The following is a 24,481-nucleotide window of genomic DNA, read 5'->3' on the forward strand; positions in this document are numbered from 1 at the left end:
CACACCAGGTGGACTTACGCAGACGAATAAGTGACAATTTCTCCAAAGGAGGAGTACCAACACAGCCATTGTACCTAAGAAATTCTGACAGCCAACAGCCACAACAGATTGAGATGAATTAGTTTCAGAACATGGCAAAACTGGCACTAACAGACTTGATGCCATCTGACAGCAAGAGTATTGATACTCTGGGAGATATTTCCAATTCCATGAATCAGTGCAGAGTACCTCAGAGACTAACTGAATGTGTGCTTGTTCATTAAGTTAGATTAAGTTAGTATCTGAACTTCCTTATTATGTTAATACTTAATTTCAGGATGCAGAGGGAAGTTGCTGAGAACCATGTCTTTAAGAGGTTCTGGCCTGAACCAGTCATTAAATACAAGGTACAGAGTGCAAAGCTCTTGTTAAGAGCTCATACTCCAAGTAAAGCAGATCCCTATCAAACTCCATGGTGCCTGCTGGTCGCAGGACAACACAGACATGTGGAGGAGACATCTTTTTCACTTCTGTGGAAAGTGAAAGCCAGACGAGGAAAAAAATAATATTTTCTCATTACTTTTTAAAAAGCTAGTAATTTCTTGTTATCTTTTATGGCAGTCATTACTATATTAATGGAATAGTTTAAAGCACCCCTCTGGAAGATCAAAGGCAAAATACCCTTATTTGTTATAAGAGAAACACAGGAACTTTGGTGGAGCTACTCGCTGCCTCCCCAACATATCCAGAGTGATTATGCCCCAGACATGCCTTTATCTGTTGACTGGCTGTAAAAGAAGCCCAGAAAACTATCCCAGATGTAGAACTTTCTGCAATTGGTGTCTAAAGTTATATGAGATGATTTGGATTAGAAACATACCAGATGAGAAAAGAGACTTAATGACCACTTGCTAAAATCTTGGTTACCTGAGATAACAGCTGGGCACTGGCTGTAGCTATACAGCAGAGGTAATAATAATGTTTCCCTATATATATTCCATTCTTGGTGTGCAGCCCCTTCACATTCTTGAGCTGACAAGCTGACATCCTTCTGGACAGATACAACTACAGTAGGCCACATCTGCTCTCTGATTACCTTCATACTTCCAACCAAAGGCGCCAAAGGACAGACCATGCAACCAGCATCAGGACTGGCACTATGAGTCACAGCTTTTCCACTCATGGTAGGGTTTACCCATTGTTCTGACAATTACTGTAAATAAGTACTTAACAGTTAATTATTAGTTGCCAATGCTAAGTTCGAAGTTTTTTAGACAGTATCTCCTTCCTTCTGAAACAAGGAAACACTTGATTCCGTTTTGTTCTGATTTGAAAGAATCAGTTACTATGACTGAACTCGAGCCTCCAGTCTCAGAGCTGTCCTTTATCCAAAACTGTAATGACTGAGCACAGGCACGCCCAAAGCTTGTGGGTGTGGAGCACACATACATACACCATGGTATTTGTAAATCTTCCTTAAAGAGAACCCAAACAGCAAGGGAGCCAGAGGGATTTGAGTGACACATAGTGACAGCATGGTGAGGACACCAGAGTGTATTCCTGCTCTGGGCTGGCTTCAGGGATGCTTCCCTGTACTTGTTACAGCATCCCACAGTCTGGGTGGACTGTTAGCAACAGCACTGGGTTTAATTAGCCTAAAACTGCACTGTAAGTGGGTATTTCAGAGTCTGAGTGACAGGCAACATAGCCTCTGCTCCAGAGGTGGGGGAAAAAGGAGATGTTAAAGTAGACCCCTGTTTTCCATCATCAGAGCCCGAATTTTCTTAAGTTCTTTTTAAAGAAGGTCATGTAGCCCAGAAACCAGCCTCACAGCAACTAAATCAGAATTTTTTTCAGAATTCATCAAAAAGTGTTATTTTGATTCTTTTCTCACAGAAAACATAATTACTCCTAAAGCTTTTTCCTCCTTATTTTATGGCAAAAATATAACCTTGAGAATTTAGTTCTGCTAGATGCTTTTGCGTTACCTGTGCTAAGGACATTACCAGCATCAGACAGAGTTTCCGATAAGGAGCTATCATCTGTAAAATATAACTTAAGTTAGAAAAGGTATTCACAGTTCTTTAGAAACTGTTCACATATTTCCATGATTCTTGGTTTTCCTCTACCTTTATCATAACATACGGATTTTACATTGGTGAAGAGAGATGTGTTTGTTGTTGCTGTACACGTAGAGCTGTGAGAAAACTGAAGGCAAAGTCTTGTTTCCAGATGAGCACTGATGGCTGAAAAAAACCTGAAGCTGAGCATACTGGCCTCATTTATAAACAGTGAGCAAAGCATCACCAGGGACCACATTTTACTACAAAATAAATAACAATTTGTTCACCTGTGTGTCAATATCCCATCCTAACATCAAGATTCCCCACCCACTTCTTCCCACCTCACACATTGCACACAAAAAGCCTTTTCCCAAAGGAAAAAATATTTTGCTTTTGTGGAAGCGTTTTTCCCTCCTTAAATGAAAGGCCTCAAGTAACTCTTAAAAATCTCTGCTCAGATTTGGACCATGTGCAGCACACAGGTGATCATCAGGGGAGTTATGGCTGGAATTTCTTCAAAATAAGGGTGCTCTTGAGCCTTTAAAGGAAGAGATCAAAGAGATACTATGTGCTGGGTTTAGAGAGAGCTATTACAGAGCATGGTTTTGTTTTATCTCTCTCCGCTGTCTCTAACCTTCACTTTCATGACAGCTTTTTAGCTACAGCCAGAGTGTCAGGCTCCCAGCACAATCCTGTGTGCAGTGGACAATGCCTGGGACGAGAATGCCCATGGCTGGTCCCTTGGATGGCTGCCAGAGTGCTGCTGCCAACATAAGCCATAGGAAAAAAACAATACTTTTCTCCCAGCTTCTCCCTGTGTCAGACCTGAATAGAACTCCATGGGACACAGAATAGCATACATCTTTGCTCTCTAGGACATTTTCCCTGCTAAATTTCAAAGATCTGTTGCAAACAATCTATGAATTGGATTTCTGCAGGCAAAAGACTCACAAGCAGCTTTTCCAATGGTAAGTTGGCCACTCTGAATCAAGAAGTCAATATTAACTCCTTCCACTGCAGGTGTGCTTGTTCTTTTAAAAGAGCCTCAAAGTCTGAGGATGAATTGTCATGCAGTGTCAGCAGAACAATTCAGAAAGGGAAAGCATAAGGAAGAGGGAGAGGGAAGTGGGAAATAACTAGATGGCCAGGCGGAGTGGTGTTTGCTCTCCTCTCTGAAGCTATACCCCATATGGAAAAAAAGTAGGCTGAGAAAACCAGGAGGAAAGGGAAAAAAAGCTGTGTGACAGAGAGTAAGACAGAATTCTTGCCAAATGATTATTTACTGTATTCGTATTCTCTTCTGAAGTTATAAAATGTGGTAAATTTGGCTTACCCTGAGGCTATAAGGTAAGTGGTAAAGCTATAGCTGTGTCTTATAAGTCTTCCACTGTAAGTCTTGTCAGCTTTTGGACTGCATTACTGCACATTAATAGAATAGTTATCTGGGAAATGCAGTAAGAAAAAATAGGTATCTCAAACCGCACAAACAAGGTTTGGAAAATAAATTGGTGGCAGAATGAGGACAAAATAAAGGACAAATTTGCAAATGAAAAATTAAACATACAGTGAAGCTAAAAGGTTGAAAATGTAAGAAATGCCCTAATGGGTCCACCTAGCTCTATTTACCCAATAGGGGATAGACTGAGATCGATAACAAGGCCTTCCTGGCTAAGGATATTTTTTGCATTCCAGGTATGCTGACGCTGGTGATTTCCCTGAATGTAAAGAAGCCAGTAGCATAATTTGTAGTGAAAGACTGTATTTTACACCTTCAAAAATGAAAATGAAGCAGTGGCAGTAGGATGTAATTTAGAAAGTACATGAAAGTCTAGTCACTACCCGCAGTCATTTTCCTTCCACTTCCCCAGTGTCTACGCTTGTTGTACTAGGTAGGGGTGCTCCATAGCCCACCCCTGCCTATTGCTTTCAGTATTTGTTTCTAGCGATGTGTCATCCCTGAAATAGTCTAATTCCTTTTTGAACCTGCTGACACTATTGGTGTCCACCATCTCCTGTGGCAGCACATTCTCAGAGGTTGCTATCCAGTGTGTGTGTATGGTTTTTTCTACTTTAAATACGTATTTCATGTATCTGTCAAACTACCTTCCTACTTATTTTACTGAGCACCCTTTACTTTTAGTATTGCATGATTTGGTGAATAACATTTCTGCCTTCACTTTATCTACCACCTTCATGATTTTTGTAAAACTCAACTATATCCTGCCTCAGGTGTCTCTGCTTAAAATTGGCAAGTCCCAGCCCTTTGACCTCTCCTGGCAAGACAGATAGCTCATCCTCAGTTTCATTTCATTTCCCTTCTCTGGCTGTTCCTTTGCAAACTCCTTTGTGTCCTTCTGGAGACAGAGAGTCCTGAAATGTTCCAGCCCTCCAGCTGTGGTTGAACAAGAGCTTCACATGGATGCAAAAACACACGCCATGCTTTGTTTTCATGCCTGTCCTGATATGCCTGATATTTTATTGGCTTTTTTTTGGACTGTCACTGAACACTGCAGCAATGGTTTCAGAGAAGTGCCATGTTGAATCTGAGGGCTCTTTCCAGAGCTGCAACTGATTGTTCCAAATTCATCATCACGTGTGGGTGGTGTAGATGACGATTTCCTCTAGATGCAGTATTCTTTGCCATTTATCTACACCGAAGCCCCGCTGGGAAATTTCTCTGCTTTGCAGGGCCCTTCTGGAGTTCTTAACTATTAGGGTGGCACATGTCTACTCAAAAGAGCTTAATACATTTCTACAAAACGTAGTAAGAGGGCAAGAAATGCAACAAAGAAGAAAAGAAAGATATAAAAGGAAAATACAAGGTGGCCTGTTGTTGGTTGTTGGTTTTGTTTCAGTGCTAGTATGTAGCATTCTGGTATTATACTTGTGATGCGATTTTTAATTATTCTTGTCTACATAGGTGCACAACTGTAGCATATGGTTGCAATTTTCTGCTTAGGATAATGAACAAAAGATAACCCAAATTATGAGTTGTTTTTATTACTTTGTTTTATTCCCTGTATATCTTGTAAGCTCTTTTTAATTTTAAAAAGTTTCAATAAATGCAACATGGAGAGATTTCCTCCACAATTCTTATTATTTAATCCATAGCCATTAATGAAGAAAAGTTGCAACTGGGGAGAAAGAAATAAGCACCTCCAGTAATACAACCAAGATTGTTCACAGCTACACAGTAAACAAGGAAGGGGAAAATAACCAGAATGGCAAGGAAAAGTGAAGAAAGCAACTTCACTAAGTGGGGATTGTGTAATTTCTGTGTTTTTTGGGTTTTTTTTATGTTGCCAGCTGTTCCTACCTGAGACTGTTTCACCTTCGGAAATCAATTCTGAAGGGTGACCGTGAGCTTCTTTGGCAGTGTCAGATAGGCTTGGGTTTGGTTTAGTTTACTATCTATCTTCAGCAGTGTTACTGTAATATATATTTAATTATGATGACAGCCTAATTACAGATGAGGAACGTGACTTTCTCCCTTACCATTCCTTGACCACGACCCAGCTGATGACTTGACCTGACACTCTCGCAGCTGAGTGGCTGGGTCAGAATAAGTCAACGGTCTGGTGAAGGGTATGTGGTCCACATGTCTGAAGTGCAGTGAAAAAGAATTCCTCATTCAAGAGAGGCAGCTCTTAGCCAGTTGCTTGAGAAATTACATTTACGCTTTACCATGGTCACATGTATATACAAGCCTGTACCTTTCCCAGGAACTTTTGGACCTGGTTGTCTGTTTCAACAGAATTAGATGGGGGCAAGGTACGGATTCCAGAGATAAGCTCCAACTTTCCTTTGAAGATAGGGGGCTGCAAAGAAGAGACCTGATAATGTCTTCAATGAGGAACGGTGGCAGTGAAAGTCCACTTCTCATTGAACAATGGAGAATTGGCACTGTGGAGGAACTTAAAAAAAACACCTCCACTAAGGAGAAAAATGGAGATTTATCTTCCTAGACAAACGTCATTCATCTGTTAAGACATGCAGTCATGGGAAGCCAGCCTCCTTAATTACGGTGTGGCATGACTTGTGCAGTGTGCTACACCCGAGCTCTGCAGCTGCAGATTGCTCGACCACACAGTAGATTTATAAGCTGATTTAATTATATGCTTTCTTAAGAAGTTATCCAGACTTATTCAGGGCTGGCTGATGGCTTTTCAGGGTTATTTTGACCAACATTTTTTAAGTGGATTGAAAAGGTCTGCATCTAGCATGATCAAAATGTTGTCTTTTCGTTGCAAGCAATATACCTTTCTATTGTCCAAAAAATGAACTATTTTCAATTCAAAGAATTTGCACTCCTAAACAATATGGAAACTTGTCAGCAATCTGGTAGGCCTCCAGCATTCTCTCTTACAAAGTACAAACAGTTTATACTCATCTTCAGTGTCAGTATCATCCTCAAACTTTGTAAGAGGGAGTGAGTTGATACATGCGTTACAGATCAAAGTAACTGAGGCCTTATTATACCTGGAACCTAAGGCACAGAATTTGGTGCTTCCTACCTTTTTTTGGTAGGAAGGTTTAACTATCAAACCATTGACGTTTTTTGTTCATTGTCACATACCTTTCACATCACACTTTTAAATGGGAACAGTATAAGAGCTGTTTGGATGTAACTAATTGATAATTATAATTCCATAAGCAAACTTTGGAGAAACTTACCTTCCCTATGGCTCACTGTCATGGTTTAAGCGGACACTCACGAGCAGTGTGCAGACTGTCTGTGCACACCCTGCACAGGACACAGCCAAACAAAACTTGAGAACCCCATGAAATTTAAGAAATGAGTCTTCAAGTGCCCAAGCCCACACTTGGCTTTTTCTAAGGACTTAAAAATAAACTTTCTAATGAAACAATAGTGGTTTACCACACCTTCACCTAGCAGTTCAGAACCTGACAGGCAGCGGGCAAAGGTTTCGGGAAGGCTACTAGGGATTATAAAGCATTTCCTTCCTGTGAATAGTCAGTGCCTTTTTCTTGCTGTTCACCTAGGAACAAGTCCCTCTTCCAGCCCTGAAACAAGTGATGCTCTGCACTGTTTTCAGACCAACCATTATCCTTGCCGGTAAATCATTCCAGGTCTCAAGTGTAAAGTTTCTTCTGCTTGTATGACAATACATACTTTTTAGTAAGATGTTAGATGCACATATTTCAGAATTTGAACTTTTATATTAAAGCAAGAATCTATAAGATGTGTTGGATACGTGGGTGAAAAACAAGAATGCCTGCTTGTGAAAGGGAAAGAGAAATGACCACTTTCAAACTTGTAGCTGAAATTCATCACAAAATGGTGATCACAATGGTTTTGGGTTGGAAGGGACCTTAAAGATCATCGAGTTCTAGCCCCCCTACTGTGGGCAGGGACACCTCCCACTAAACCAGGTGGCTCAAAGCCCCGTCCAGCCTGGCCTTGAACACTGCCAGGGATGGGGGAGCCACAGCTTCTCTGGGTAAACTGTTCCAGTGCCTCACCACCCTCACAGTGAAGAATTTCTTCCTTTAATTTAAGTCTACCCTCCTGTCAGCTTGAAACTACCTCCACCTCATCTCTCACCACATGCCCTTGTAAAAAGTCCTTACCAAGATTTGTTGTAGGCCCTCTTTAGGCACTGGAAGCCTCCCTGAAGGTCTCTCCAGAGCCTTCTCTTCTCCAGTCTGAAGAAGCTGAACTCTCTCAGCCTGTCTTCACAGGAGAGGTGCCCCCACCCTCTGATCATCTTCACGGCCCTCCTCTGGACTTGCTTCAACAGGTTCACATCCTTCTTATGTTGCGGGCATGCGTTCACAATCACAAACATGTCTGTATATGCATTGCTTGAATGGCCATATTACTGGGTATTGACTGCTGGCAAAAGAATGCTCGTATTTTCTCAAGCCCATTCAATCTGAACCTGAGTTACAGCATACTTCTCATTTGTTCTAGTAATTGCTGATGCAGTGGTATCCTTGCTGTTTTTGCTCGTTCAGTGATCTGCACGCAAATCCCAGTTCAGACAAGCTCTTCTCATGCAACTCCAATGGTAGGTAAAACATGTTTTTGCTCTTCCCCTGTACTGAATGTGGACAACTGACACAGTTTGTAGGCTTTGATAGATTTGCCTTGCTTCTTGTCAACCTAAGCAACAAGTGCTACAGCTGCTTTAACAAGCATGTCTCCTTTGCTCCAGAAAGGGGAAAAAAGGGAAGGGAAAGGAAGGGAAGCCTGAAAGGCAGTAGGACCCTTCAGAGAAGCTAGATGCCAGTGAATGAAATGAACCACCTCTCTTCATGGAAGTCCATTTTTTGTTCACTGTCTTCCAAGAAACTACCTTTCCATCACAACTCTCCAACCCTGTATTGTGAAACCCCATCCCTTAGCAGAAAACCATCCTATGTGCTGCATCATCCCCAGATGGACCCAACCGCCATCCAAAGGTCTTGAAGGGTTTGCTCTGTTACAACACTTTGGCTCAAAGCCACCCTTGTGTTATGCTTGGTATTCCTTGTTTCCAGATTAATCTGTCACACACAGGTGATGTGGCCTAGTGTGACCCTCAGCACTTAGCACCCAGAGGGAGGAAAACATCTATCAAGTGGCATTGCTGGATAGCAGAAGCATTTGCCTCAGCTCGGGAAGGAATCTGCTATGAGCATTCTTCTTTCTCACACATCTTTGTATAATTATTTCTTGTTAACTTGACAGCTCCACATACGAGATTGTAGAATTGTAGATTCTATGAGATTGTAGAATTGTAGAAAGGTTAGGATTGGAAAGGACCTTAAGATCATCTAATTCCAACCCCCTGGCATGGGCAGGGACACCACACACCAGACCAGGTTGCCCACGATCCTATCCAACCTAGCCTTGAACACTGCCAGAGATGGGGCAGCCACAGCTACTTTGGGCAAACTGCTCCAGTGCCTCACCATTCTCACAGTAAAGAATTTTTTCCTTATATCCAACCTGAATCTCCACTAAGTTTGAACCCATTACCCCTTGTCCTGTCACTGCAGTCCCTGATGAAAAGTCCCTCTCCGGCACCCCTGAAGGCCCCCTTCAGATAATGGAAGGCTTCTATGCAGTCTCCACGCAGCCTTCTCTTCTCCAGGCTGAACAACCCCAGCTTTCTCAGCCTATCTTCGTACAGGAGGTGCTCCAGCCCCTTATGGCCCTCCACTGGACTTGTTCCAACAATTCCATGTCCTTCTTATATTGAGGACACCAGAAATACATAGTAGATGACAATTTCAGCCGAAAACTTAAACAAATACTCACCCGTATTCTAAAACTCACTGCTGTGAGGCCTATGTGAGGGCAAATGTCTACCCATGCTTGCTGCATGAAATTTGGGGAACAATCTAAATATAGTGGCTTTTCCAAAGAGCAGACAGTGTTTAAATCTTTTCTAAAGGTTTGTATGACATAGAGTGCAGCCTCACGGGAATGTCTCTCACCTTGTATCTTAACATTGTGAAATAGAGAAATGGAGTAATTTTTACTGCTTTTCTTCATTTTTTTTCTTTTGAATTTATCTGGAGACAGGAACAAGGTGTTCTTGGTGAAGTGTGGTCAGCTCTGCATTTTAAATCTAACCTTTAAACCATTTCATCAGGTAATTCTGCTGTGACAGGCTTTTTTTTTCCTCTGTGTGGGTAACAACTGTATAATTTAGCTTTGTTAATGATTTTTAAGAAGTTGCGTGTACGCTAAAGTACTTTGGCAAAAAATAACACTTTGTAAACTGTAATAGTTCCCAACTAATTACTATAAGAGAGCTTTGCTTTCTTATACAATTTAAAACTTGCGAAAGCACACAGCTGCAACTTGCGCCTATCTTTCATAAGCAGCTTTCTTTGCAACGTTAAAAATCATGTAATGCAATGTATCAGGTGAAGTACTTAACATTCTGAAAGTCACCAACTATCTCAGATGTTGTTTTTAAGTAGCTACTAATAGAAACAAGAGCTGCCGGTTAGCAGCCCAACTGGAAGAGCATTGAGAGCACTTCCTAAAGGTTCTTTTCATTCACTGTTTTTAGCACTAATGTGAAGATAAGTGTTTTCCTAATAACAAAGAAGGCTCAAATTGTGCTCCAGAAAATGCTTGTATCCTCTTAGGCAAAAAAAAAAAAAAAACAAAACAAAACACAACAACCACCAAAACCACCCAAAAAAAAGCCACTTCAACCGCCCCTGGACAAAGCTCTCCAAGCCCAGTTTTGCACAGAGGTTCTTTATTACTACAGTGAAAACGCGAAGGGACGCCCGTCACCAGAAACCACGCTTGCGTGCGGCTGAAACGCGGCTCCCCTCGCCCAAGCGGCAGCCATCGCGACCCCCTCAGGGCGCACCAGGCCTTCTGCCTCCCCTCCCCGTAGCTGCCAACGCGCATACGGCCCCAGAGCCGCGTTCCCCCGCGGCCTCAGTGTCCGCCGGTGCTTCCTTCGGCCGCGGCACCAGCCAAGCGCGAAGCCACCGGCGCTCAACGACCGGTCGGCGGAGGAAAAGATAAGGACGGTCGGCACCTGAGCCCCGCCGAGCCCAGCCCTTCCCGCTGCCGCTCCCCCCGGCCCGGCCGCACCCTCACGCACGGTAACTCCAACACCCGCCACCGCGCTGCCAAACCCCACTCCCCGCGCATGACGTCACCCCAGCCCACGCCTGCGCACACCGGACCGACCCCCCCCTCCGAAACGGGTGGTGGGCGTGGCCCCGCGCGCGGTTCTGGCGGGGCGGGAGGAGGTGGCCGAAAGGGAGCGGAAGCGAGCGCAGCCCCCCGCGTGCTGTGCGTGCGCGCGCCCGCGCGCGGTGACGGCTTTGCGTGACGGTGGCGGGGGCGCGCCCGCGCGCTCCCGCCCTCCAGTAAAGCCAGCGCCTATCGCGGCCGCCGCTGCCTTTCCTCCTCCTCCAGCCCGGGAGCGTGATCAGCGGCCGCGCCTGCAGCTCCCCGCCTCTCCCCCTCCCACCATTATCCTCCCTCCCGACGAGCCCCCCCCCCCCCTCACCCCCCGCCCGCTCGGCGAGAGAGCGAGACGGCGCTGCCCGCTCCCCACCGCGCCGATCCCCTCCATGGAGCTGGCGCCGCCCCGCTAAGCCGGAGCTGCCCGCCCGCCCGCCGCCGCTGGGGAGTAGCCGGCTGAGAAGGGGAGGGAGGGGGGGTGGGGGGCGGAGGAAGGTGGGGTCGCGGAGTGTGTGACACGCGCGGGGAGCGGCGGCGGCGACTGCGGGCCGCGGGAGGAGGAGCGGGGAGTCCCGGCGCGGCCGCGGGAGCCCCCCGGGGCGGGCGGCTGGAGCTGCCGTAGCGGCCGGGATTTACCGTGGTGGTGGCGGTTGGCGCTGACCGGCGGGGGAGCGCGCCGCGCGGCGGGGACCGTGCCCGCGGTCCCCCCTTCCCCCTCCCTCGCCCCTCTCCCTCCTCCTTCCCTCCCCCCCGCTCCCCCTCCCCGGGGCCGCCGCCTCTCGGGCTGATCCCCCCGGCCCGGACCATGGCCGACGACGACGTGCTGTTTGAGGACGTGTACGAGCTCTGCGAGGTGATCGGCAAGTGAGTCCCGCGGGGAGCGGGAGGCGGGCAGGGCCGGGCGGAGCGGGGGAGGGGGAGCCCCGGGCCCCTCCCGCCGGGCGCGGGGGCTGAGGGATGCTCGCTCTGCCCGGGACCCACCTGAGTTGCCGCCGGCGGGTCCGTGCGAGCGGCGCCGGGTCCGGGTCGTCCCCGCCTCGGCTGGTGGCGGCGGCACGGTGGGTGCCTCCGCCACGCTGCCCACCGTCCTTATGACAAGGGAGGCGGAAAGGGGAGAAGTGACCCGATGTTTCCTCAGCCACCATGATTAACCGCCTCACCATCGCTCAGGCTGGCTGCAGCAAGCGGCAACCACTTCCCACCCCCTTTCTTCTCCTCCCCCCTATATCCCATTCCTGGCACACCCATCGTGGATTGCCTATTGGGGAAGGGAAAGGGAAGATATCTCTCCGTAGATCCACCTATTCACTGGGTGTCTGCATGTCGGTGCGCCAGGTGTTGTTTTTTCCTCTCCTATGCTGCATAATAACCAGCTTGTTAGTGGCAGCTCGGGTAGTGCTCGGTTTTCGTCCAGATCTTTCCCTCCATTCTCATTCGTGTGGAAATAGAGATGTGTAAGGCAGTAGGAGTGTTTGGCCTTTTGAGTCTTATTATGCAACTGCTATTAAACCGGTGTTCGAGGCTTGTATCCAGCCTAAGAGTTGAGGTAGTTGCTGGCGTTCCCCAGCTGCCTATTTCGGGTTGCCACTGTTATAGGGTGGATGGAAATGACAGTTTAAGTCTCAGTCGGTGTGATCGCACCAAGAAAATAGAGTCCCCCACTTCGTATGGTAATAGCGAATTAAAGCTGAACTCTATTTCTGGCCCATTTTTGTGACTGCTCAGTTTCAAAATCCGTTTTTATTTATTTGTTGTCATTCACGTATTTTCTGTAGTTGTGTCTGTGTTGCAAAATGCACATGAAAGATGTAGCAATATTGTGACTTTGTAATTTTCTATGTGTTTCTGATTCCAAACCTGAGATTGCTGTGGAAGCCTTAGTAGTGACACCGTTTGGTGTGTCTGGAGTTTTTTCTTCCTGACAATTAATTTTATAAGAGTAATTGTTCACCATGTTTTGATTATAAACAAAGGATTTTTTCTGCATGTATTCTCTTGCCTGCTCTCCACTGGTATGCTTTTCAGTTTATATCAAGTGCTGCCTACTTTCAAAGCTGGGGTTGCAAATATTCTCGGATTAATCTTTCCTGGCGATTACGTGAAAATGTGAGTCTTGGACTTGGCAGGTGACTTTGGTGTCAGCAGGAGTTTCAGCACTCAATTCTGTCATTTCACAATGTATTGCTACCTCTCTCAACACAACTTTTTAATATATTGAGCTTAAAGGGCCTTGTTTGCTGCCATAATCGCTAAGCAATTGCTTCAGTGTAATGCTGGTTGTTGGTGAGGAGCTTCTGTAGCTCAGAAACAAAACTCGGTTATTAAGCATGTTTTGAGGACAATTTTTGGAACACTCCTTTTATGAGTGGTTTTGTGCTAGCCACTGCAGTTCACTCACTAGTTTATTCATACCTAATTATTGTTAGAAAGACGGTGCAGTGATTATGTGTGACCGCATACCCGTTTAGAGAATGGATGATTCACAGGAGTCCAGATGTTTGTACACCTCAAATGGCTTTTTTGTTTTGTGATCTGAGAATTTTGAAGAAAGTGCTCAAAAACTGTGGGTTCGGTATTAGCTGCAGAAGTTCTGCATGAAATTTTGGTAGTATAGATAGTGTTGTGATGTAACTAGATGTAACAGATAAATACTGAATCACAGTAGCATAATGCCGCCAAGAGTACTGTAGCAAAACCAGGGTGGATCACTGAAAATAGCAGCAGTGATGGTGAGAAGGGCTGATAGCTCGTTGTGATTGCTCAGGCTTTTCCGCACAGATGTCATATCAGTCCTCTAAAAAAAAAAAAAACCAAAAAAAAACCGCAGTTAAAATAAATACACAGTGTCATGAACAGTTGTATAAGGAGTAATTCCTATTTCATTGCAATGCTGTGCAGGTGAATTCCAGGGAACCAGGAATGCAGCACCTTTATTTAGCTTACAGATTTTGGATACCACCTTGGCTGCCTGGAAGCAACTTGAGGAAAGATGCTGTAAATCTGCTTTCAATTGCTACGTATGCATCTTACTAAACCTCTTTCAGTGAAACATCCGCTAAATGTCTGCACATTCTTGTGATATATCATTGATTGATACAGTAATTTAATTCTTGCAAATAGCACATCTGGCCCTGATTTGTGTTTCGGACACATCAAATACTAAACCAGGTAATTTATCTTTTCTAAATAGGTAGTTACCACTGTCATGTAAGGTAGTAAAAGGTATTTTCACAAAGGGTGTGGGAAAGAGATCTTTGCCTGTAAAATAACTGAATATTTAGTCAAAGTTCCCATGCAATTCACAAGCTGAATAAGGAGATAGTTTCTTAGCTGACAGTATGCAGTCCAATTTGTTGAGGCATATTCTGATGTTCAGGATAAACTTTAAACGCTTTAAAATATAATAAACTGACAAGATTTACTTTGTGTAAATGCAGTGATGATAGCTTTTGGTGTGCTGGCATGTGGAACACTTACTATATAATAGTATATGAATGGATTGGAGTGACAATGATAAACTGTTTATCGTGTGACATTTAATGTGTTTAAGTTCTGCAAGCATGCATTTTTCATATTGAAAAGAAAGGCCAGGAGGGATAAAGAGAACTATTTTGTCTCCTTTAGAGAGAAAAAAAAAAAATAAAGGAAAGTGAGATCTTAATTTCCATATATTTCCAGTATACTGTTCTGTCGCTGAAAGCTATATGGAGATACAAATTGGAATAACAATACCAATTTCTTGTTGAACTTTTAAAGCGGCATTTATGATCCTATCATTAGTCATGCAACTTTATTTTGCCAGGTGTGTTATGTTCTAAGTTTACTGTCTTGTCTTCTGACTTGACTGACACAAACACACTTCAAGCAAGAAGTAAATTGGGATTTCTACACTAGGCTTCAAAAATATGTTAACATATCTCGGGATAACAGGTGGTGATGAAAAACACAAACTGGTAGTGATGGAAAACACAGGTGTGCTATTTTTTCCCCTAGACTTTCTTTCAGGTGACTTTGAAGAGGTTCTTCCTGTTGATTATCATAGAATCGTAGAATAGGGTTGGGTAAGTACATAGTCTAAAATATTTAAGCCTTTTGTTATGTCGATCAGACCATGCATTTGATTGACAGTTCACAGATAATCGTTCTAAATGTACTACTTAATTTTCTTATTAACACTTTCACTGAAAAACGCATTTATTTGTTTATAAAACATAGTAGGTGTAGTGTTGAAACATCTTGGGTATTCATCTGAGGTGAAAACTGGTCTGAGTTCATCATACGAGCTCCACATACACATAGCAAAAGTTTTATTTATGCCAAAGAGAGAATGCCTGTGTTTAGTTGGTATTGAATCTAGAAGACAAGAACATGAGATAGAGTCCTTGTTCTGCAAGGACTTTGTTTTACATCATCTGGTTTTGAGTTTCTGTACCTCTTCAGATTCATCTCCAATTATGTTAGCATGAGGGAAGCACTGTAAAGGACTGCAGACTGCTTAAAAAAATCTCTAAATTTTTAAGTTGTAAATAGTGTGTGATAAAGTTGATAAATGTTTACTCTTCTTAAAAAGGGCATTGATCCCAGTTGAAATCGTTAGTCTTCATATTGTCACTTAAAGTGTAATTTTTGTAATTTTGCCTTCCATTGGTGAATTATGTATGAACAATCATTGTGCATAGTAGTAGTGCAGTTTTTTTTAGTGCCAACGTATAATGTGATGAGCGGTGCTGCTACTATTGTAGCTTTCAGGATGTTCTCTGCAATACATCTGGGATCAGTGTGTTCCTTTTCTGCCCTGCATGCTTGAGGATTTTAGTTTGTTTTCACCCCTCCTTCCCCTGTGATAGGATAATTCTCTCTGCTTGGGCTCATCTAGTAAAGAAGAGTTTAAGTGCCTGAAGCCTGCAGGTGTTTCTCTTCAACAGCCTACTAGCACTGTTGGAACACTGCAAAAGATGTGCAGGAGGATACAAGGTCTTTAGTCAGGACAGGGGACGGGGTTGTTTTGCATTAGAAGTTTGAAGGCTTGTATCCTGTTGGAGTTAGGCAGGAGGATGGTGGTTGCAGTTCCATCCTAAGCTCTTACCTTGACATGGAGATGCTTTGTATTTATGCTGTAGACTGGGAGTGCTTAGGAAAGAAAGGAGAGAGCTCATGGATTCTTTGTCCAAGGGAAATGTTTATAATTTGAAGTATTGTGATAACAAAACTATCTAGAAGTATTTTGATGGTTTCAGTGATACTTTCTTTTCATCGTTGCTTTAATTTTCTCTGCACAGGAGTGAGAATACTGTTCACTATCAAATGCACTTTTTCTGTATACACTTGAAATTTTGCATCTCCTGGTGAAGTGATGCAGGTAACTGATGGGTGTAATTTTAACAAACCAAATGAAAATGTGAAACAACTGTGTTATGTCACTGTTTAGAAAGTGGGGAGAGGGAAGAGAACTTCTCTGGAGCATGGAAAGTGATTTGTGTGGTTTAGCTTTTGAGGGGTTTTTAAGACTGAAATAGACGAGAATGTTTTATTAGTGCACTGGTTTCTGTATTACAGTGTTTAAGTGTAACAGATGATAATGAATATTTGATTTAAGCATGAGGTCATAATGTGCATTGCTTCAGGAAAATAATGTTAGATTGTTTGAAGTATGTAGTTGCTAGAATATCTCCTTAGCTAAGTTATTCTGCTATGGATTGAAACTTTAATAGTGACTTGTTTATACTTAAGAGGTTCAACTGTGGGTGAACACTGAATAATATACCTGGTTGCAAACTACATCATTTTAATCACTCTCCATTTCTGTTGTTTTGATAGGCAGCTGCATTCTGACATAAATCCATATGGTGTGAACAAGACTGCTGTAATGACTGGGAAGTAGAGCCTCACTTAAGACAGGGGTTTGAAGGAACTTGATCTAGGAAAATGCAAACTGAGAAAGATCGTGAAGGGCTTTACAAGTATGTTTTTGTGCTTAAACACCTAAGAGAAGGAAGCCCTTGAAGGTAAGGGCACATGAGCAAATGTGTGCAGATTAGTCCTGAGTAGTTTGAGACTGAAAATTAGAAAATTTCAGACCAATTTACTGCTGAGATTCTGGAGCAGCTGTCTGTGAAAAGTTGTGGGACAGGAAATAAAAAAAGCTCCCTTGTCTTGAAGATTTTCAAGAGTTTGATCTTTTTATTAAAATAGTGTGAAATTTTGCTGCCTTCAAGAATGGGGGCTTTATCCCTGATAATCACTTCAATCAAATACAATGCTTGAGATAAAATGCTCTGGGATAAAGAAATATTAGGGAAAGAAAAGACACGTTTTATGTCAATAGAAACTCATCTACTTAGCTCTCTGTCTGATACAGTGGCTTTTTTATAATCTCATACAGGTGTCACTACAATGAAAGGTAATGAAGCAGTATTAATCCTAATATGATGTTTCCAAAGATCACTCTTCAGAAACTTGTAGTGCATCATCTAAAGAATGGTGACTTCAGAATTCTAAGTGGTTGTCCCTTAAAAGTAGGTGTTTTATGCCAAATTTGGAGTTGATAAACATAACTATGAATTGTCCCTTTCCAGTAGTGAGTTTTTTTTTTTTTTTTAATTATTTTTTAAATGTACAGTGTGAAAACGCATCTACAGGATACATTACATGTGTGGCCAGGATTGTCATCCCTCTTCGTTTAAAAAGTTCGACTGATCTCTGAAGATAGTGTACCAATCAGTTAATATGCCCACAGAAAGAACCTCAAGAAGCCCTTTTTCTTTGCATGTGTCAGATGCGTGTAAGGGGACACCTAGGCAAGGCATCGAAAGCATGGGAATAGAGAACCTTCACTTCAATGTAGCTGTAAACTGAACTGTTTTTTAGAGTGTCAGGTTAGTAACTTCTTATAATAAACTTCTGCTGTATTCAGAGTGAGTTATAGTGTTTCTTGGGAGATGTCTGTTGGGGAAAATAATGCCTCCCTTGTCAGAAAAAGAAGTCCACCACAAGCTTTGGTGTTTCTGTTGCAGTAATGTTACTAGTAGTGTTTAAGCCCCATTCTTAGCCAGTATCTTTTTCTGAAATGAAAACAGCTAAATAGAGTTTGGAATAATTTTTGGAGCTTGACCATAAAAGACCCTTGCATCATGGTAAGAGTTTAATTTTTCACTTCACTTTGTATGAGAAGCAAAGACGTCTTTTTCAGAAAAACAACTAGAAATCTGTTACAGCATAAATTCAGGACTAAAAGGACCAAGAAGTATTTCCTAACGTATTCTCAAATGACAGAAGTGACTGTACTTTGGTTAACAAGTGCCTTGCTCTTTTACTTTCATATCTTTTTGCTAAAATAGTGTGAGCAGGGGTAGCCAGAAAGTTACTATTCAAGGTACAATGGGGCTGTACTTCCCTTCCAGTCTCAGGATGTGTCAGTTTTCTTGTATTGTCCATATTTTGTCAATTTCTGTATTGACTTTGCTGCTTCAGAAATCAATAATTAAAATAAGTCTTCACCATGTGAAGACATTTATAGTTGATGTATAGTTCTTATGTACTTGCAAAGTTCACCGTGTGCCCCTTAAGTCCTGAGTGTTTTCCTTGCACCATAGGTTTATAAATAGCATTTGGTTAAATAGATTTTCACGTGGCTCCTTCACCTGCTTCTTTGGCTACCCAATGGCATATGTAACGGCTTGCAGGTACTTCAATTTCAGTTTTTATTAACATCCCCATTTTCTAAGCAGTTACTCCTAGCATTTAACATTGAGTACGTTTCCTGGGATACGTGAATTAAGAAAGTTGTAAAGAACTTGCTTCTAAACAAAATTTTTAGAAGTAGAAGCTTTGGTGTAAGTGAGCATTTAAACTGGTATATAAAATATGTTCTGTTTCAGTTCAGTTGTTTAGGAAGCACTTTCAGCTCAGCTGAAAAACTAGTTTTATCTCATTAAAATGTTAGTTCTGCTGTATTTGAGAATGAGAAACAATTTTAAAGTGTTCCTTTTCTAGGAAACACATGGTTCTTGGGTAACTTCATTTAAACTCACTGTTACCAGGGTTTGGAAGGTAGTTCACATTTCAAACTTTTTGATCCGAAGAGCTCTAGGGGTAAGGGAAAATGTCTTGGCTGAGGCTTTGCAGGCCTTTAAGATATTCAGAACTTTATGAAATCCATCTCTAGATGTCTTCTTACGTGAGTATGTAAAGTATCCATGTATCTTTTATGCCTTTAGAAGTCATTATGGATTTTCCCGGTATTAAATCTGTTGTCTTTAAAGAGGAAAAAAAATAAAAACAATCTGTACAAAGGTAGTCCCTTGTTCATTGCTCTTTCAAGACGGGGAAAAAGCCCAAATGCACACAAAATACCAACAAACAAGCAAAACCAAACAAAGACCACAAACCAAAAGAGAAAATTTCTTAGTATTTCTCCTGAAGGGAAGTTTAACCTGTCCTGACAAGGTCTTCAGGCATGTTTTTCTGTCTTCTTTATTCTCCCAGTTTTGTTTTGGGGAGAGGGTCTATGAATAAAGCCTTTGACTGCTTTCCTGATGTTCTACCTTGGAGAAGCCAAGTCTCCTATTACTTTACTTCTACCCTGCTCCAGGGAAATGCTGCAGCTGCTGCTGCAAATGTAGTGGTCAGCTGCCCACTTTTCTTTTTTTTTTTTTTTTAATTTTTCGTCCAGATGTTGTTCTGGTTACTGAACAGGGGGAAGCAATTCTGAACAGTAGGAAAGCACTGGTTAGAGGCATTTGTACACCTGTAAGTGGAAGGCACAGTGAGGAAGCAAATGAGGTAATCCTACTTCCCTCTCCAAACCTTCCCTCCACCCCCTCTTACTGGTTGTGAAGAGGCTATCTAGAGAGTAGGGATGAGGGTAGCCTGGGAAGATTACAAAAAAAAAAAAGTAGTGAATGATTTATTTTAGTAATAGGATCTTCCCTGCATCAATACTGATCTGATCTAGTAACTTTTCCTAGAACAGAGCAGATCTTTGTGGAACACTTTAGATTTGCTAGGGTTGAACTCGAATCTAGCAGGATGAGATAGGTTGGGTTCAGATGGCTTTAGAGAAAACATCTGTTTGGCCAGCACTAGTCTAACTAGAGAGCAGCTAATTGAGGTTAAGGGAATTGAGGTTAAATCCTGCATCTCCGTAATCCTGCAGCCTTTTTAAGAATGCCATGATTCCAGAGGAATGCAGTATCTAGTTATAGCTGGTCTGTAGATTCTGTCAACATGGTAGTATTAGCCTTTCTCTTTATTTTGCCTCTGTGTGAGGCACTGTGAGCATATGAGTTCAGTTATGATGTAAGCTGAATTAAGTTTGCTGCTGCTGGAAGAGGGAGGTCTTGCTCTAATGATGTGGTTTCATGCCCTGTGATATCCACCCTTCCTCTATGCCAGCTATAGTATTCATCTGATCTATATAAGCCGGGTGCACTACAAAAATATTTAATTGTTGAATGGGTTGTTGTTCTGTTGATTTCACTGGCTTGACAAGACCTACAATGCAGTCAGGGCTAGCTCAAGGTAGAAAACTTAGGAATGGAGGGAGAGAAGTGTTCAGGACAACTTCCCTCTTCTTGCCTTTGACAACAATGAACTACTAAGGCCGTATCATAAAAGGCTTTGTTGTTGCTTTTCATAAAGCATGTTTGGCTTTTTTACATGTTAAACAGAAGGATAGCCTGCAAGCTCTTTTCTGCAGTAATCCAAAAAATACTAAGGAAAGGGAAAGAGGGTTTTTTTTGTTTTTGTTTTAAGGAAAAAATAAGTTTTAAATTAACAAAAAACTATTAACACACACACACGAAAATCACACTTAGTTGCTTTTATGTTATTAATTTGCTTCTTTCTTTCTATACACATAGACATTCCTCATAATTAAAACTAAGCACTAACTTTGTCAGGACCTCACCTCATTTAGGATTTAAATTGAATACACAATAGAGTCAAATTAAAATTAGGAAGGCAAAGTGTGAATGTGGGATTTGTGTTTTTTGAATGTTTGAACTAAGTCTTTGAAGCATATTAGCTTATGACATGGTTAGATGCTTTTGAAGTGTGCATGTATTTTGTTTGGTCCTTCAGGACTTGAATATTAACAGTCGGATGTACTCTGAACCACAAGCATGCTTAACATTTGTGAGTGCTTCTAAGTTTTATAGAAGCCAAACCTCAGTGTGTTTCTGCTGGTTCTGGTGTGATTGTGTGCAAAAGTACTGGTAAGATATTTAGGAAAATTGAAGAAATTAAAAATATTCCTGAGCTACCTTTTTCTTCAGATTTGTTTTGCTCTAAATCTAAAATGTATTGCATTAGTCAGGAACTTGTTTCAGTTAAGATATTTGCTCTCCCCCCTTTTTTTTCTTTTTTTTTTTTTTTTTTTTTTTTTTAATATGGAAAAGTTCTGTATTAGTATGTCTAGATCATTTAGATTTAAAAGTACCAATTTGGGCTTACAGAAAACACTGATTTTCTCTCTACACCCCCCAAGCTAGAGCTAATCTCTTCTTTAGTATGTTCCTACAAGTGTCTTAATTCCAGAGCTTTGGCACCAGAGAGATGAAAGCAACAAAAGGGGCTTTCAAACTGAAGGTCAGGCAGAGCTGTTTCGCTCAGTTACAGCTATTAGCTTAAGATTTTATTTATTATTTATAGTTTGGGTTTGTTTGTTTGTTGGGGTTTTTTTTCTGTCTATGAAAAAATGGTTACCTGTTGGATAGGTTTCTCAGATGTTCAGCCCTTAAGGTTCAATTATCTTTAAAACGTGTTCCTCTATCTTGTTTATTCTTAAAGTAAACAGGGTGCTTAAAATATCAGGAGCTCTTTCTCTAATCTTAGATCTGGAGTGCGTCTTTTTTTTTTTTTTATCAGCTGCAGGCACTTCCAATTGGAAAGTATTGAATACTTCATAGCTGTCATTGAGGAAGGATACGTTCTGAACTCTTGCAGACATATCGTCTTTCTTGAATTCTTAGATTTTTAGTTATTTAAAGTGTTCCAAAGTCTGAATTGTCTGTTTGCTCTGATGGTTAGGAATGTTTTCAAATAGATTGCTGGCTGTAGAGTTGGTTTCTTGTGTGTATGAAATAAAATTCTCACAACAGGAACTGGGAATCAGATTTCTTTTTGCTTAGTGAGTATGATCATCGTGGATGTTGCTTTTCCCTTCTTAGTGGTCTGGTGAGTATTAAATGCTTCCATAAAACAACAGCCAGCAGTGCTGAGAATACCTTTGTTTCTCATGTATTCTGGTGAGTGCTTTTTCAGGTGCTGTGTGTTAGGGGAGGACTTGCCTCCCAATTTCAGAGTGAGTGTTCCAAGCGCTGATGAGAGAGTAGCAGATGCTGCTGCACTGGACATGGACTGACAGTTTAGTTCTGAGAACACGTCACAGTTAGCTTGACAAAATATGTAGCAGAACTGTTGGTTTTGGTGTTCGCCTTAGTTGTGAGATACTGAGATATTTGTTGCTGTTGAGACAGAACTTTTCAATATGCGAGGATCCTTTTCTTTTAGAATTAAAGAGCAAACACAGAAGTGTAGCATTTTAGAGTATTCTCAGGAGGCAGTTTAGCAGAAATCTGAGATCACTTTGTGAAACTTGTGATTCCTTCCCTGAATATTTGCTATTTTTCAGAATAGAGCTTAGTTTCCTAGACTAGTATTTTTTTAAAAAACTAGGTGTTGCAGGAGACTAAGAGGTGGGAATTCTTTTCCTGCAACTGAGCCTGTACCAGATTTTTCAGTATTCATTAGGGTTGCAAAGCCAAGCAAAAGCATGAGGCTAACGCATTCCTGAAATGTGGTTTCAGATACATGGTTGGAACACTCAGAAATCAGTGGTGAACTTCTGAGTACATTGATACATGATAGATTTAAATATGCATCTTCTCTTGAAAGCTGCTTAAAAATGGGTTTTCTGATATGTGCTGAAGATTGATCTGTGAAGTCCTTGTGTTAGAAAATGAAGTCTTACTGTGGTTTATACCTTTTCTTTCTAATGGGTTTCCTTTTTTTTTTTTTTTCTGTATTGTCACTGTTTAAAAAAAGGAAAAAGAGAAAAGCAACTTGAAATGTTTACTGTTTGACAAGGCTGTAAGAATTATTCAGAACTTTCCTTTTAATTTAACTTTTACTCTCAACTGATAGCTTGAGACTTTGCTGCCATCTCTAGTTTCTTGATGAAATTTATCTTGAGCTGCTATTTGGTTCTACATTTTCATCTGTGCTCTTAAAATGACAAATTTTGGCTGGATTTCATTAGTGACTGCTGTTACAAGAATTTGTTTTGTAAAGGCTGTGTCAGTGAAAGAGAGCTGTGTGGTGTTTATTTTCTTTAGAAAAAATCGGGGAGTTTCTATGAAGAGAAGTATCTTGTATTCCCTCTTGCCTCATCTTCAGATACAGAATCACAGAATCACAGAATCCCAAGGGTTGGAAGGGACCTCAAAAGATCATCTAGTCCAACCCCCCTGCAAGAGCAGGGTAACCTACAGTACATCACACAGGAACTTGTCCAGGCGGGCCTTGAATATCTCCAGTGTAGGAGACTCCACAACCCCCCTGGGCAACCTGTTGAAGTGCTCTGTCACTCTTACAGTAAAGAAGTTCTTCCTAATGTTAACGTGGAACTTCCTATGCTCCAGTTTACACCCATTGCCCCTTGTCCTATCACTGGATATCACTGAAAAAAGCCTAGCTCCGTTAATGAGCAAACTTTCAGTACTTTTTGCTTTAGTTTTGGCTGCTAAAAATTTGCACGTGGCACTCCTGTTATTGTTCATACTATGATACAGCACCTTAAAGTTTTGATCTTAGTTTGCTTTCTGTAATCTTAAGAGCTGTTTCAGAAAGATTGCAGTTTGGGTGTAGAGATGAATATACTGTTTTGTATCACTTCTGTGCATATTTATATATTTTGGAAAAAATAAAAGGATTTGTTCATCTTATTCCTTCCTACGCCTTTGTGTGTTTTCAGAATAACTTGAAGAGAAGATTATACTGGATCTGACTCTGCGTTCTCTGTTGCTTGGTTAATGAACACAGAACAGTTTTATTTTCTGCTAGTCTCTTCAGTACCAATATTTTACTTCCAATTTGAGTGTCAATATTCCTTAATGTTTTTTAAGTGTTCCTCTGCCATTTTTCATTATTTTAGTATTTCTTTTATAATATAAAGCTCCTCCGTATCTCTGCCAAAGCTTCTTTCTGGCTTTTTTTCCCCTCACTTTGTCTTACGTTTCTTTTTCATAGTAATACTATTATACATTGTTTCACACTGTACTTACTGTCTTACAATGAGATCTCGTTTAGTTTTCTTCAGAGTCACTGGCCTCCCAGCATACTGTAGGAAGTTTATTAATTAGAATTTTGCTCCCATGGAAACTGGCTTGCTGCAGAATTGAACTGCAATTTTGGTTTCTGAAATAAAACTAAAAAGTTTCTCTAGTGTTCATAGTTACAAGAACCTTTGAAAAAAGCGTCATCATTATGGTTTTATCTTTGAATCTTCAGCCACCTGCAGACTGTAGTGTTGCAACCTGGATTGTTTTCCTTAGAGGGAGTGGTACACAGTAACCTGTTCTGTTACTGTCTCTTGAAAGTCCTCCTGGCAGTTCAGGTATTTGGTACGTGATGTGTATTTCCCCTCTGCCCCCCATAATATTTGTAAAAGCTTTAGGGGAAAGAGCTTTTCTTTCAACAGGTCGACTTTGCCTCTGCAGCATGGAAAAAGTAAAGTTTGTTGCTTCACTGGTTCTGCCTAGAATTCAAC

At 41.6% G+C, this 24,481-nt stretch overlaps 1 protein-coding gene and 1 long non-coding RNA gene across 6 annotated transcripts in view; both read left to right on the forward strand.

The window, feature by feature from the left end:
• Window positions 1–10,857: 10,857 nt before the first annotated feature.
• CASK (calcium/calmodulin dependent serine protein kinase) overlaps window positions 10,858–24,481 on the forward strand; it is a 204,677-nt gene continuing 191,053 nt past the window's right edge. For 2 of the 4 annotated variants that reach the window (XM_065677115.1, XM_065677116.1), the window contains exon 1: window positions 10,858–11,577. In XM_065677115.1, the coding sequence (XP_065533187.1) occupies window positions 11,519–11,577 (59 nt within the window). In that variant the 5' untranslated portion in view covers window positions 10,858–11,518. The remainder of the gene's footprint in view (window positions 11,578–24,481) is intronic. The other 2 variants (XM_065677117.1, XM_065677118.1) reach the window with 1 other exon arrangement.
• Window positions 15,871–18,995, forward strand: LOC136013359 (uncharacterized). Of its 2 annotated transcripts, XR_010612238.1 has the most exons (4): window positions 15,871–16,072; window positions 16,531–16,718; window positions 17,096–17,228; window positions 17,333–18,995. It is a non-coding gene; the product is annotated as an uncharacterized LOC136013359 (long non-coding RNA). The 2 variants fall into 2 exon arrangements; XR_010612237.1 differs by having other exon boundaries at window positions 16,531–17,228.

The sequence above is a fragment of the Lathamus discolor genome, chromosome 4 (assembly GCF_037157495.1).
Source record: "Lathamus discolor isolate bLatDis1 chromosome 4, bLatDis1.hap1, whole genome shotgun sequence".
Taxonomy (NCBI): domain Eukaryota; kingdom Metazoa; phylum Chordata; class Aves; order Psittaciformes; family Psittacidae; genus Lathamus; species Lathamus discolor.